Source organism: Cataglyphis hispanica, chromosome 1 (genome assembly GCF_021464435.1).
Source record: "Cataglyphis hispanica isolate Lineage 1 chromosome 1, ULB_Chis1_1.0, whole genome shotgun sequence".
NCBI classification, from domain to species: Eukaryota; Metazoa; Arthropoda; class Insecta; order Hymenoptera; family Formicidae; genus Cataglyphis; species Cataglyphis hispanica.
The window spans coordinates 18,856,677-18,870,913 of record NC_065954.1 but is presented as its reverse complement, the minus strand read 5'-3'; the positions used below and the strand labels follow the sequence as shown (position 1 = coordinate 18,870,913).

Sequence of the window (14,237 nt, the reverse complement as noted above, 5' to 3'; positions counted from 1 at the left end):
TCTCTAATCAAGTTGCGTTTTCCAGATGTTTACGATAAAGATAAGAAGTAATAATATTGATAATCATTTCCGCGATAAGTTCGATAATTAAAAAAGAATCTACTTACATTTACTGCATTTTAAGTGTCTATCGATGCAGCTCCCGTTTTACAGATTCAGTAAGCACTTAACAACTCATCGACGTGTAAAGGATGTCCCAAAAATGATGATTGTTTCAGCAGCATTAATCTTTTTGGCGCTAAAAGATTTTTTAAATTTTTATAAAATATCTGAAGAGGACAAAAAAAGACATAATTGTTTAAAAATATTATGTACTAAAGATTTTGGGATGTCTCATAGAGTGGCATGTTCCAGATTCCTTAACCCTGGAATATACCTTTCATTCAAGCCCGTTTCTTGCATACCAAGCAGCAGAATTTCGATTTTGCTCACGATTATTTGGCATATTTGTATGGTCTTTGTGGAGTGAACTGTTCGTGTTCTACCTTGCATATATATAAATTGTTTCCAATAATTCACGGCACCTGATGATACAGTATATGATGCAAAATTTTTTCTATTTTTTTTTCTATTTCTATAATTATTACGACAGAGAGAAAAATAATTCACAGCTCTGGTAGAACATCGAGACTTCACTCGTTCTGTGCATGTTTACTGATAATTGCATTTTTGCAGTACTGTTACAATTTCTCAAACGATTAATCGTGTCTACTTACTAACACATTTGTGTTCACTTGTAACATTTTTCTACCCGCGAGGGGTAAAGGGGAGTTGAATTTTTTTTGTATATAAATTACATAATTTTGATCAACATATACAGGCTTTGCGATGCAATGCGTTTTTATAAAAGATTGCCTCGCTGCAGTACCGTTTACGCTACTATTTTTACAATTTTTCTATCACACATACGTTCTTTCGAGCGTACTCAATAGACGGAGATGAAAAAAAAAATCCGCTGTATAAGACCGACACAAGTAAACGCACTACCACGACATGCCTTTTTTTCTAGCATGGCCGCCTCTTTACTCTGAAAATTCTTTCTCACCGTTTTTACACTATTAATTCTCGACTTTGAATGCATCTGATCTTTATAAGCGTCTCGCATTCTTCCACAATTTTTCGAGAGACCATCGACGAGAGGTAACGCTAAAGAAAAGCCTGTATGTGCCTGTACATATATAGTTTACTTATATGCGGAGGAAAGAAAAATAAACGTGGGAAGATAAAAGCGCAAAAAAAAAAAAGAAATAGTCGATCGAACAACGAGATCGGTGTCAATCAGCTCTGATAGCTGGTGTGCTTTCGCACGTTTCGCAATTTAGCAGTCGGCCTTCTTCAACTGCCTGCTGGACATTTCGGCGGTAAATCACATCGGAAATAATCACGGAGCCGGAAGTAGGGCGAACAGTCTCGAACCGGTGGTGGGACCGGCCGTGGACGTGAAGCCAGACCGACATAAAGATCACAGAGATGAGGAGGAAGGGGCTCTTGGTGTCCTCGCAGCCGCCGCGCACAGACGTCAGCGTAGCATCAGGTACGTATTAAGTCTTTTAATTAAAATAATGTTTTAATAAAATTTGTTTATTTGCTCAAAACTACTTCATAAGAAAATATAAGGGCTCTTAATATTTTATATAAAAATAATTATTTCTGCATAAACATGTAGAGAGAAAAAATAAGTTAGATATTTTTAGGAAATATTTAATGCTTTCATAGCTTTTTAAGATCGAGACCAAATTATTGAACAGATTAATTTATTATTACAATATTTATTAATACAATATATATATATATATATATATATATATATATATATATATATATATATTATTCTTGATATATGTGTGCGTCTAATTGTTACGAGAATGACGGTTGTTTTGATTTCAGAAATAAAAAGGTGAACTGGAAGATGTCTCGCCAATACGATATACTAGGCAGCAGCGGAGAGAGTAGCCAGGGAGGGGGTGGGTCTGGGGTTGTAGTTAATGGCGAGGATCGCGCCCCCGAGCTAGAGCCATTGCTGGCCGAGGTGTCCTCCCAGCGGGATGATCAAAACAACTACTACCATCACCATCACGACCAATACTACTACGATACCGACAATGATCAATACTATGACCACCACCAATACTACCACCACCACCATCACCATCATGATCATCATGACCACCGACCACCCTCGTACTACCAACACCAGAACACCTACGTACCTCGCTCCTCGATCCGTTACCACAAGGTGTCGGCTCGATCCAAGCTTGAAAAGAACTCGATTTCCCTCGATTTTTGAAAGTGTCCTTCCCACCCTTTGACCCCACCGAAAGTAAATCGCGATAGAGAGCCGGGAGAAATCCGAATCGCGATCTAATTGATAATCATGTATAAGATATGTTTAAGCTGTGTTTCGTAGTAATTGCAAGATGTTTCTGAATTAAAAAAACTCTTTTCATATTGCTCTTCTCGAAATATTTATTTCAAGATTTCACAAATAATCTTAGGTTTTTATTAGAAAAATTGATAAGTATAATAATGCACCAGTTTTTATTCAATTATAAAAATATAAGAAGAAGATTACTAACTTGTATTTGATAAATTTAAAAAGTTTATATATAACATAATTATATTAATACATTTTTAGTCTTAAAAATTTCCAAAATATTTTTGTCGATACCAATATATTTATTGTTAAGAAAAAGAGTTTTTATTTCTTTAATACTGCAAAAAAAAAATTTAAAAACTTGTCGATAAAAATTTATCGAAATTTAGAAATATCCTGCAAATAAATAACGTAGATCGTTCTATTGTACCTAAAGACAATTCTAGATTAGGATATTACCTCCTATCGCGAATTATTTTATTAGATTGGTCCAAATTAGGATATTTAGTATTAATTGTGTCACCTAAAGTAATTTTTAGAGGATGTGACTTCCTTCCAGAAAAAATTCTTTAGAGATTCTAAGATCTATATGTGAGTAAAATGCTTTTTTAGAGAAACATAAAATCATATTAGAACAAAATTAGATTTCAGAGAAACTTTTAAATTTCCGCTAGATAAATTGCAAATATCTGCGTTAAGATTAGATTAGGACATCTTAGATAAGTCGATCGACGTTCTCCACTGGCCCAATTTGTGATTTTCACAATCCTTAAAAAATAAATTTTCTGAAAGATATTCGCGGATCGAAAAGTATTGCGCGTGATGTCGTGATCCTTGGCATTCAAGATGGATTCGCAGTGAAATAAGACCGTTAGTGTCAGACAGACCGCGCTTTTCTGCGTTTTTGCCACGAAGCCAAAAAAAAAAATTGTCGAATCAATCTTGAGCCCATTGAGTGTGTTAATGTTCCCGTAAATAATAAGACACCTAGAAACGCACACTCTAGCGCAAACGTCACATAGAAGAATAGCCACGTGCCAACCGAATATAGTGATTGCTCGTGTCGATGTATAGAACAGTTTCCACCCCCTTGTCCCTTGCTGCTTTCGGCTTTAGGATTATCGTTGGAGCAACGAAGCAGTCAATACGATCTCACGAGACTGCCTCGTTCTCCTCGTATGTCGTGTTTATCTCTTGATTCTTTCGTATCCACGTCCCGGTAAGTAAAACACACCCGTGAAACAAGTCTCCTGGTAGTACTCGAAGGTAGCGGATATCTTCCTCTTTTAAATCAAGCGATCGGAATTTTTATCGACAAGCATGTGCATGAACGAGACTTTTCTAACTGCATGCCGTTTAACACACACTTGTGTATGTATGTATCTGTGTGTGTAAACTATTCTTTCTTCCGCCTTATCAATTTCTCCTATTTTCTGCGAAGCTTAAGTTTATCTTTGTTAGACAGAAACGTAAAATTAAAGTAAAATTAAAAACTGAAAACTCATTTTTTTTTTTCTCGTATAAAATTAAATAATATAAATCTTATAGAGCAAGATACGATATTGTCTAAATAAAAAATGAATATCTAGCACAAAATTATCTGTCTTACTGCCAATTAACTGTTATATTCTGATTGATTCATATATATTTTAAGCAAGTAATTATGATTCCAAAATCTAATTAACGATAAATTTAATATTCTGAAGGAGAGAGCTGGATTCAAACGTGCGTTTGCTTTCAAATTCCGAAAACGAAAGGCGTCTCAAATTAGCTTATTGTTCGGAGCGCGCGCGAATACAGCGCGATATTGCTAAAGACAAAGAACCGGCAACACCCCGACTACCCCTTCGATTCCCAACCCGGTTTTCAACTATACGAGCAAACTACTAAGTCGAAAGTCTGTTCTCGTTTAGGAGCTGCAGGACGTCGTACCGTCCGACTCACGTGCCGGTAGCCTCGAGAGTCTCACGCATCCTGGCGACAGAGTCCTTCGTCCGCATCATCCCTCAGCTCCGCCTAGACGTTCACGATCGCCAAGTATAAGGTATTGGATCTAGGATATAAGCACAAAAGTTACAAAAAATTACACTGTTTCGGGTGCAAATTAATTGACATATGGATGCAAAGAATTATCATTCCACTGTAGCATGCTTCTTATAATATTATAATAATTTTATTCTTTTTTATTTAATTCTTGGAAAGAATGAGAAAAACCTAATTGCATTCTGAATTATAAAATTAAATAAAAATTAAGAAGAAAAACAAATATACATTCTAATAAAATATATACTTTTAAGGAAATAAAAATAAAAATTTCTATACATTTCAACTTGGAGATGGTGCTCAAAGACAAAATTTTTGATTATTACAGACAGAATTAATGTATTAGTTAAATTATCGCAACATCATACGCCAATTATGACTCATACAACATTACTATTTGCAGGAGACACTCGCCAATAATGCCTAGATCGCCATCGCCAAGGCGACACGGCCGATACGACCATCACGGTCATTACCACGAAGGACCAGGGTTTAGCGACACCGTTAGCAACGTCGTCGAGATACAAAGGCACACTCATCATCCCCACACGTCACAATATAATCATCGGCATAGGATACGAGGTACGACGTACCGGCGATAATTCCAACCAGCGAAAGACCACGACGGTGCAACGATAAGTCTTTTTCACGAAACCAGGACCGCGAACTCTATTTCGTGTCGATCATCTCCAACCGGTTTCTCTTTCTATTTCTCTCTCTCTCTCTCACTCTCTTTCTCTCTCTCTCTCTCTCTCTCTCTCTCTATCTATCGTTGTCTTTTTTCAGCCTGAAATTTTATTCTACAAACACAGCATCTTTATACCTACTCTATCACCATATACCACCGATATACCTTCATTCTTGGTGTTATATTTCTCCATTATTATTAATTATAATTAATTATAATTATCTCCAACCGGCTTGGTGATATTTAGACTTTTGTTTTTAGAATTTACTACGAAAACACAGTATATGTATAGAAAATATTTTACTCTACTACTGTGAAAATATATACATATACAAATATATATATATATATATATATATATATATATATATATATAAATATAAATTGTAAATTTTGTAAACTGTATAATTGTTGGCAATCAATGAAAGCAACGAAAGAGAGTTCGTGGTCACGGTTTATAAGAACATGAATGTTGCTATAAGTGGTTTTTACTCGTAAGAGGCAGGAAAGCTCTGTGTGATACTCGATGTAATACTTTTCTTCGTTTTGTTCTGTTATGCGCCTACACAGACTATTACGACCACTGCGAATATTACGACGATGGTAATTTCTTTCGCAACTCTCCTCTTCTTCATTCCCATGTCCACGGTGCAGTTATAATGTTACTACATATAATTAATACGATCGTTTGGCTTTCACCGTTTCTTCGTTCCTGTTTGCGATGATACACGCAAATATACAATTATATACACATATACACACGTACACACACACAAACATATATATATATATATATATATACGCGCGTGCAATAAACATCATGTAACACAAATCAACACAGTAAACATTTTCAAACGACTAATGTTTACAACACCAATAGCACAATCAATGTTTCACATATTTACATCGAAAGTGTTTCTCTTCTTCTTTGTTACTCGATGCTTCTTATAATAGAGATGTTGTCGAGATTGTCAATTAGCTGTATTTATTAAGAAGAAATTAACGTTGTAACATTATATTAGATATATAGTTATATCTTGCATTTTGTTAACATATTTTTATAATGTGTTTAATTTTCAAGTCTAATCCTTGTTTTTATAGACGGTTGATGTTGTGCAATAATAGCCCGAAAGATGCAACATGCACATGTAACTTTTAGTTTCAATTGTATCTCCTTATTTTATTTAGCACAGTCAATTAATTCGTTTTTCAATTATACGACGTAGAATGGAATCTTTGAGCACAATTTTAATTGGTGTTTTAGAGAAGGATTTTGGAAAGTGTTAGAGAATTTTGAAAAATAATTTTATTGAGACTTTTATTGCGACACTATTGATGCACTCGTAGCGATTTAGAATCATAGAATGCGCATGTTACGATAGATGCCTTTTTTGAACTTTAAACACATTAATTATTAGAGCACTGACACGAGTATGCACTACCGATTCGAGTTATTTCACGAACACTATAAGCATGTTGATCCTTTTTATTTTCTTTTTCTTTAACGGATTCTATAGTTTTAAAAATAATTAGCACATATTTTTATTTGAGTGTTTTTTATTAAATTTCAAAAATTAAATTACGACTTGTAATAATTAATTTTTCAAAATGCAGAAATCGAGAAAATTATATAGATGTATTATTAAATTGACTTTTCGTCATTACATTAGTTCAATGCATAGTCATCGTTCTTTTTTAAAAAAATAATTAACAATTCTGTAAATTAATTCTAAATATTAATAGAATTATATTGGAATCATTGATCTATCAATCCTAAATCCTTTCCGACACTCGAGATCTTCAACTTTTTATCGAGACCGAACGATCGAACCTTTGCTCTATAATTTTATTAATTAAATAATCAATAAGCAATCACAGTAGCACAGAAAGCTGTTCACGAACCCTAACGGCCTTATCGGCCCTTGTCACGCTTTTGATTTACTTGTCGAGCAATCATCACCGAGAAAATCCCCCCGCAATAATTGTGTTCCCCATACGCGTGGAATTCAGACGGGAAATCTTTAACGGATATGTTCATCAGGTCCATGGAGTGCCTCGACGAGCCCGGCAAGATCGCCGAGCCCGGTTCACCGGATCGAGCGCGGCGGTCATTACGGCACGACCAGCCTGGAGCAACGTTCGAGAAGCCCGAGTCCGGGCGGTCGTTCCCATCACCATCATCATCGTCATCATCCGCATCAACACAGCTACCCGGTGCTGGTTGCGAGGAGGGGCCAGGGTCGCCGGCTGCCGCCGACGCCGAACAAGCCGTCGACCCTGCAGCTGAAGCCGGCCAACATCAACTTCCCCAAGTTGAACGCCTCGCCGACCCACGGCTTGCACGGCCCGATGGCACCTGGTGGACCGGCCCACGTACCAGTGGGCCCCGTGCCAGCCCACGTGCTGCAGCATCCGCATCCGCCGTCGCACATGGTGCCCCCCAGCATCCAGCCGAGCCATCACCCGTTGAGCTTCGAGCAGGCTGTCGCCATGGGCCGTGGTGGTCGTTTACTGCCCAGCCCGGTGCCCAATGGCTACAAGCCGCAACCGCAATCCAAACAAAGAACGCCTAGGTAAGTAGCTCTTGTCGCTTCGGTTCAGAATTTATTTTTTTTATTAAAATTGGTCGATTAAATATAATTCTAGCCATTATTTTTATTTTTTTTTTTTAATTCTTTTTTTTGACGTTATGCAAAACATTTTTTTTTTAATGAATTAATTTTAAATGATTATTAACCGTTTAATAACGCATATCAACTTATCTTTTACAAAAGTTATATAATAACGAAACGTAATGAGACGATAAACTTTTTTGAGCAGATCGAGGCACTCGGACAGTGACGAGGACGATTGGTGCTAGCCAAAGTGGGACCCTGGACGGTGGTCCGGTGACGTGGACGCCCCCAGGCGTCTTAGGGTTTGCGCATGATAGTCGTCCACGTGGGACGCGTTGAATTTCATCTTATTTGTGAAGAGCAGCAGCCAAGGAAGAACCGCGATCGACGAGTCCGAGGTCAATTCCTTCAAGCCACGACCGGCCGAAGACGGTTCTACGAAGGAGCAGTTCCGATTCACAGCATCGCGGCATATTGGCGACCGAAAGGGGTCTAAGAAAATTGAACGGAGAAGATGATTCGAAGCGGACCGATATTCGGATCGATCCCGACCGGCTACACGACGACCGAACAGGGTCAGCAAAAAATACACACAAGAATTAATCGATTTTTCGCGAATACAAGAGAAATCGGCCAGCGAAATCTCATTCGCACGACGATGTCGCACGAGTCCGCGGACGGGGAGGAGTGCGATGCGTGCGATTCGACGAACGATCGAGATGAAATCAAATCACGGCTGAGCTCGACGATCGAGGACGCTTAGTGCGCGAACGACGGTCGGCAAAGCTAAGATCGATCTCTCGAGCGATAACTACGTTGAGAGACACGATGGTGGTGGGTTGCAGTGAAAACTCGTCGTGCGCGACAGTGATAGAAAAATTGAGCGGACGTTCCGAGAGTTCTCGAACCCTCCGATTGTATGCGAGTTAATATTTCAATCTTCCCTCGTCTCGATCGAGCGAAGATCGATCGGGGAAGACTCACTTTTTATACGATTTTCCGAAGGAGGGACTCATCGAACGCCCGGATGCGCTGTGATCACCACTGTGAAACGTTCTCTGATATGAGTGTGCATGTTTTATGTATGTATGTACGCGTACGCGTATGATTTTGTGCTTGTGTGTGCGTATGAAACCTCCTTCCCCTATAGTACGACGTTGAAAATCGCGACTCATGTATTAAGTCGTTCCACTTCCGTGAGAATACGGGGATAATTGCAACGTTAATTTTTCAACGACGACGTTGATTTTAAAGGGACATCGATCGAGGGAGATTGAAGCGAATGAATGGAACGACGATGCAGGCCAGATAGGGTCTGCGGTAGAATCGTCACTTTCAGTTTTACATAATTTGAGGCTGATTAGATAGACGGTTAAATCTATTAAAACAATCCGAAACGGCGAAATTTAAAAATGTTTCGTGCTCGTTGTAAAAAAAAGTATCGTCGCAAAATTTCACTGCGCAAACGGAAGAATGGACTAACGAGCAGAAGCGAGTGTTTCTCGACGAATCGAGTGAGAAAACTGAATGATAAAGAATCGATAGGATTATTAGAAATTAGATCAATGATCGTAAAGGGGGAGAATTTAAATTATTCCTTTCGTACTCACATTGGCTCCATTCTGCCATTAGCAAAATCGCGCGAGCGACGTTTTTAATCAAATGCGAAAAATCAGAAATCGGTTCGCCGAGGGACGCAACAAGAACCGCCGCTACGAGATATCGATATCGACACGAATGTTCGCAGTCGCAGTTCTTGTCAAATCGCACGCGAGACGATCCGTAGCCATTTAAGTCATAAAAGAAACAAAGGCGAAAAAATGAAAGATCAAACGCGAACGTCGTCGTTGATTCGTGATCTGATGTTGCCTCGCGATTCGTGCCAATCAAGAGAGATTGAGGAAAAATTCAAGTAAAGAGGACCACGATCGAAGTAAGACAAATGAATGATTATCGCAAAATGTCACCGGGGGGGCGGGGAGGGGGGGGGGAAAGATGCGTTAAAGAGGAAGACAGAAAGAAAATAAGCGACACACGGGAGAGAAAAAACAGTTCTTACCACACGGTTTTCACACACACACACATACACATACAAAGACACACACAAAAGCACTTGTAAATTATTGCATATATATATATATATATATATATATATATATATATATATATAATTGAATTACAATACTTATTACTATCACTGCTAATACCGTTATTAAATTAACACCTACAGAAAGGGAAGGAAAAAAAACAGCTCCACTCTCCACTACTATTACTATTACTAACTACTAACTCTACTGCTATTACCATTACTACTGTATTACCATTTACTACCGCTACTACCACTACTACTGTCTTACTACTATTATTGCTGCTGCTACTATCATTACTACTATTACTACTTACCATAACTAAACTATTCTACTACCGTCGCTAAATAACGCTGTTTATTATCATTACTGTAATATTGTAAGTGTGCTAATTACAAAAGCGCGCGCGACTCGTAAGAAAAGAACGAGAAACATCAGTTTACGTAATTTATTTATTTCTCAAACTCGAGAGAACTTTACCGTCGATTTGAATGTGCATTTAAACGACGGATGATAGAATAGACGAAAAAGAAAAAAAAAAAGATAGAGAGAAATCGAGAAAATTATCCGTAAACGAAAGCTTGCTAAACGAGCGCACGTATCCGAATCGAGATTACATGAATAAAGAGAAGAAAAAAAAAACCACTATACATTATACATATATATATATATATATATATAAAAAAAAGACACGTTTAACATACTGCCAATCGTACGGGGTGTTTTAAGTGGAAACACATACGAGAATATATAGGTGTACATAAACGTACGTTCTTTTTTTCCTGCGACACATTATAAATACATTACGATATACTGTACGATAGGTAAGTGTAAATACCCGTTTGAGTGAAAGAGATGGAGAGAAAGCGAGAGAGCAAAAGAATAAAAAAGATGAATGAATGTGGATGCAAGTAATTGAATCGGCAAATGTGAGAAGCGAAACAACTCGGTCGATGCGATAATTAAATCACGATCCTACAACCGCGATTTATTTCGCAAAATATATCTTATTTTCATTTATCTATATTTGTTCCTATCGATCTATTTTTTTTTTTTTTTTTTTTTTCATTTAAATATTAAAGTTGAGTGTAATATGATATTTTAGAAAGAAATGTGCGAGAAAAGGATTGAGCCGATTTACTTCGTTTCTCAAATCAACGATTCGATTGATTTCCAACGCTGCTCTATGCTTGTTTGCGTAATTATCGTGTATTAAGTCAAAATAAACGAGAATATTGCCATTACGTAACGACATTAATTAATGTAAGTAGCTAATTTGAGAGGGAATGCGTGCGTGCGACGGGAAAAACTGAAAAGGGGGGAGAAAAATGAAATAAAAAGAAAAAAAAAAGAAAAAAAAAGAAAGCAAGAGAGCGATCGATTTTTTCCAGCGTAATCAGTATACAAAGATCCTTGGTGAATGGACGGGCGTTAACCATCGAACTTGTTTGTATCATCCAACGATTAAGAATTCTACAAAATACATATTAAGATCAATTTTTCCAAAGAGAAGACTACAGACTTACCCAATCGCTTTATATTGTCTAATAGTATAATGTAAAATAATAAAAATTAATAATAAAAAGATAATTCAAAAGAAATTGGGATAATTAGTAATTGATATCTTCAATGACATAATTATATTTACAGGTCCAAGATAATTAAATTTAAATCACAATCAATGCTGGAATGAAAAATAAAAATATTATTTTGAAAGGACGAGAGAAAGAGGATCACCGAGGATCTCGTGAACGCATCTGTAGAAATTCGTAATCAGAGTCGCATGACTTACTTTAAAAATTTAATTGTATTGCGTAATATAAACGTTGCAATATAAACGGAGTTTATTTAATCATAATTAGTGAGAATGAGTGCGAGACGGGAAAAAGAACGTTATCGATCGATTCGCTAATATTGGTCCAGAATCGTCTTCGTTAAAAAATTCTTTTCACATCCTTCTTTTTTACGAAAATAAAATAGGAGGAAAGTAACTAGATTTTTATTTATATATCTGAAAGAGTTAGAATAAACAAGCTTAAAAATGCAATTTGTTTAAAGAAAGCGAATATATGTTCAACCGGTATTGGCGAATGTCTTAAGGCAAATTGGCAATGATTCACTGAGAGATTCATAAAATCGTGAGTAGATTAAACGATTACGATTTGCGCGCGCGTGTGTGTGCGTGTGTACGCGGGAATAAGATTAAATACTCATAAAAATGTTTTTCTGTGATAAATCCGAAAAGTTTTAGCCGGTCCGACGATATAGTCGCGTCGATAGGCGATTTTTAAAATACGTTTATACAATTGGACAGAAAGAAAAAGAGCCGCATTTACAACCTTATTCAGTGCTGTAGTTAGCGCAAAATATCGTCTAATCTTCTTTTTTTTGTAAATTACAAAATGTTTTCCTATTGTTAGTGTGAAATAAAATAATCATACATCAAATTTAATCATCCGATTCCAATTTCTTTTTATAGATAAGCATAAAATTGCACATAAAAAATGGGTTAATATAAATAAATAAATAAAAGTAAATACTAAATATAAGATGTAAATGCGACTTGCAAAGAAAATACCTGAGAAAATCAATATAAATATATGGTATACATAAAAAAGATAGAGAAAATGCGAGAATAGAGAAGATATAGGAAAGATGAAAAAACAGAGGATGCAAAAAATGTGCGCGTATAATGCATGCCACTTAATATGCACGTTGATAGAGTGTCATACATACGTGAAAAGATAATCGAGAAATATGCAACTTCGCAAATTTTCTAGTATCGCAAAGGATAAAAAGCAGATGACCAAGCTTGCAAGCATGAAATAACGCGAACGTAATTCGAAACAAATATTGATTACGTAATTACATTTTAAAAGAGCTATTTAAAGATAAACGTGAGAAGTTTAACGAAATCGTTGTTGAATTATGATTAAATAACAATAATACTGTGTTAATACATTAATATATAACGTTAACGATTATATTCATAAAACTAATTATTGTAATAATAATGATAGTAATAATATATTGCGATAATAATAAGCGTAATAATAATGACTGTTGCGATTCGTCTGATGACATTTAAACCTTGACAGCTGATAACGAAAAATTCTTAGAAACGTGACAAGATATATAATCCCGCGAGATAATTGTCATCTCATTGTCTGATACAAGAGGAAAAATGTTAGGCCAAAACTATAAGAAATACCTAAAATAATAGTGCTATTAGTACAATGTCCAAACTCGTCTCGACGCGACTCAGCGATCTTCGAAGGCATCGCGATATCATTTCGATGATATAATTATATCGATGAAGTAAAGGTTTGTTTCTATTGTTTAATTATACAAAAAAAAATTTATTTATAACAATAAACACACTCTATGTTTGTACAAATATTATTCAATTATTAATATGTGCATGTATTCTAAATAATTTTTGTTTAATATGATACATTAATTTTCATGTATTTTAATTTGTATTTTAAAAAATTTGATTAATTTTATATAAAAAAAATTAATACCACAATTAATTAACTTAATTTTAAAGTAGAAATTATAAATAATTTTAATTTAATTTATTAATCCTTATTCATCATTGATAAAGATAAATGCAATGAATAAATTAATCAACAAACTAATAAGCACTAAAAATAAACAAGATAAACATGGAGTGTGCGTCCAATAAAGATCATTTTTTTCAAATATTTCTTTCAAATTACGAGTGAAAATCGTAATTATTAATATTGATAATTTTAATAATAAAATATTTTCTATTATCTTTTTTTAATTTTAAGCTATAATTTTTTTAGGATCTCTATGTGTCCCATAGAATTGCATATGTTATTATTCACGACATGTCATTCCGTCGAGTTAAGCGAGCCTTCGACGCATCGTCGGACTTTCGTGATATTAAAACGAACTAACGCTAACGAAAATAGATAGATAACGCGTTGTAATATTGCAATAAGTTTCATGGAATGCCTCAAATCCAAACGGATTCTACAGGAAAGTCGATGATAAGAAAAAAAAAAACGCAGAAAAATGTATGAAAATGAGAGTTAAACGCGACATTTTCTGAATATTCTGTTGATTGCCGCCGATACGTGCACGTTTCGCACACGTGGACTCTATTAATACGTAATACATAAATTAGAAATAATATCAATCATATACAAACACACACACACACACACACACACATACACCAAACACAAAAATAGTAAGGAAACCTAGTGAAAACAGATAGACATTTGCAACATCCGATATCTGTCTCACGATGGTGCATCTATCCGATGCATCCATTCGGCATTCGTGCATGTTAAAAGAATACGAAGAAACAGAGGATTGCCCTCGGCTTGCGTGAGAAACGAAACGAAACACAACAATCTCGTTAGATAGTGAGAGAGATTTATGGAATCGCGTTGCTC

At 35.9% G+C, this 14,237-nt stretch overlaps 1 protein-coding gene across 5 annotated transcripts in view; it reads left to right on the top strand.

Moving 5' to 3' along the window:
- Positions 1-11,408, top strand: part of LOC126851951 (voltage-dependent calcium channel type A subunit alpha-1) — a 51,943-nt gene extending 40,535 nt beyond the window's left edge. For 3 of the 5 annotated variants that reach the window (XM_050596319.1, XM_050596327.1, XM_050596338.1), the window contains 7 exons: positions 1,323-1,534; positions 1,888-2,236; positions 4,288-4,418; positions 4,821-4,999; positions 5,676-5,708; positions 7,147-7,678; positions 7,926-11,408. In XM_050596319.1, coding sequence (XP_050452276.1) covers positions 1,323-1,534; positions 1,888-2,236; positions 4,288-4,418; positions 4,821-4,999; positions 5,676-5,708; positions 7,147-7,678; positions 7,926-7,965 — 1,476 coding nt within the window. In that variant the 3' untranslated portion in view covers positions 7,966-11,408. The remainder of the gene's footprint in view (positions 1-1,322; positions 1,535-1,887; positions 2,237-4,287; positions 4,419-4,820; positions 5,000-5,675; positions 5,709-7,146; positions 7,679-7,925) is intronic. The other 2 variants (XM_050596357.1, XM_050596347.1) reach the window with 1 other exon arrangement.
- The last annotated feature ends 2,829 nt before the right edge of the window (positions 11,409-14,237 follow it).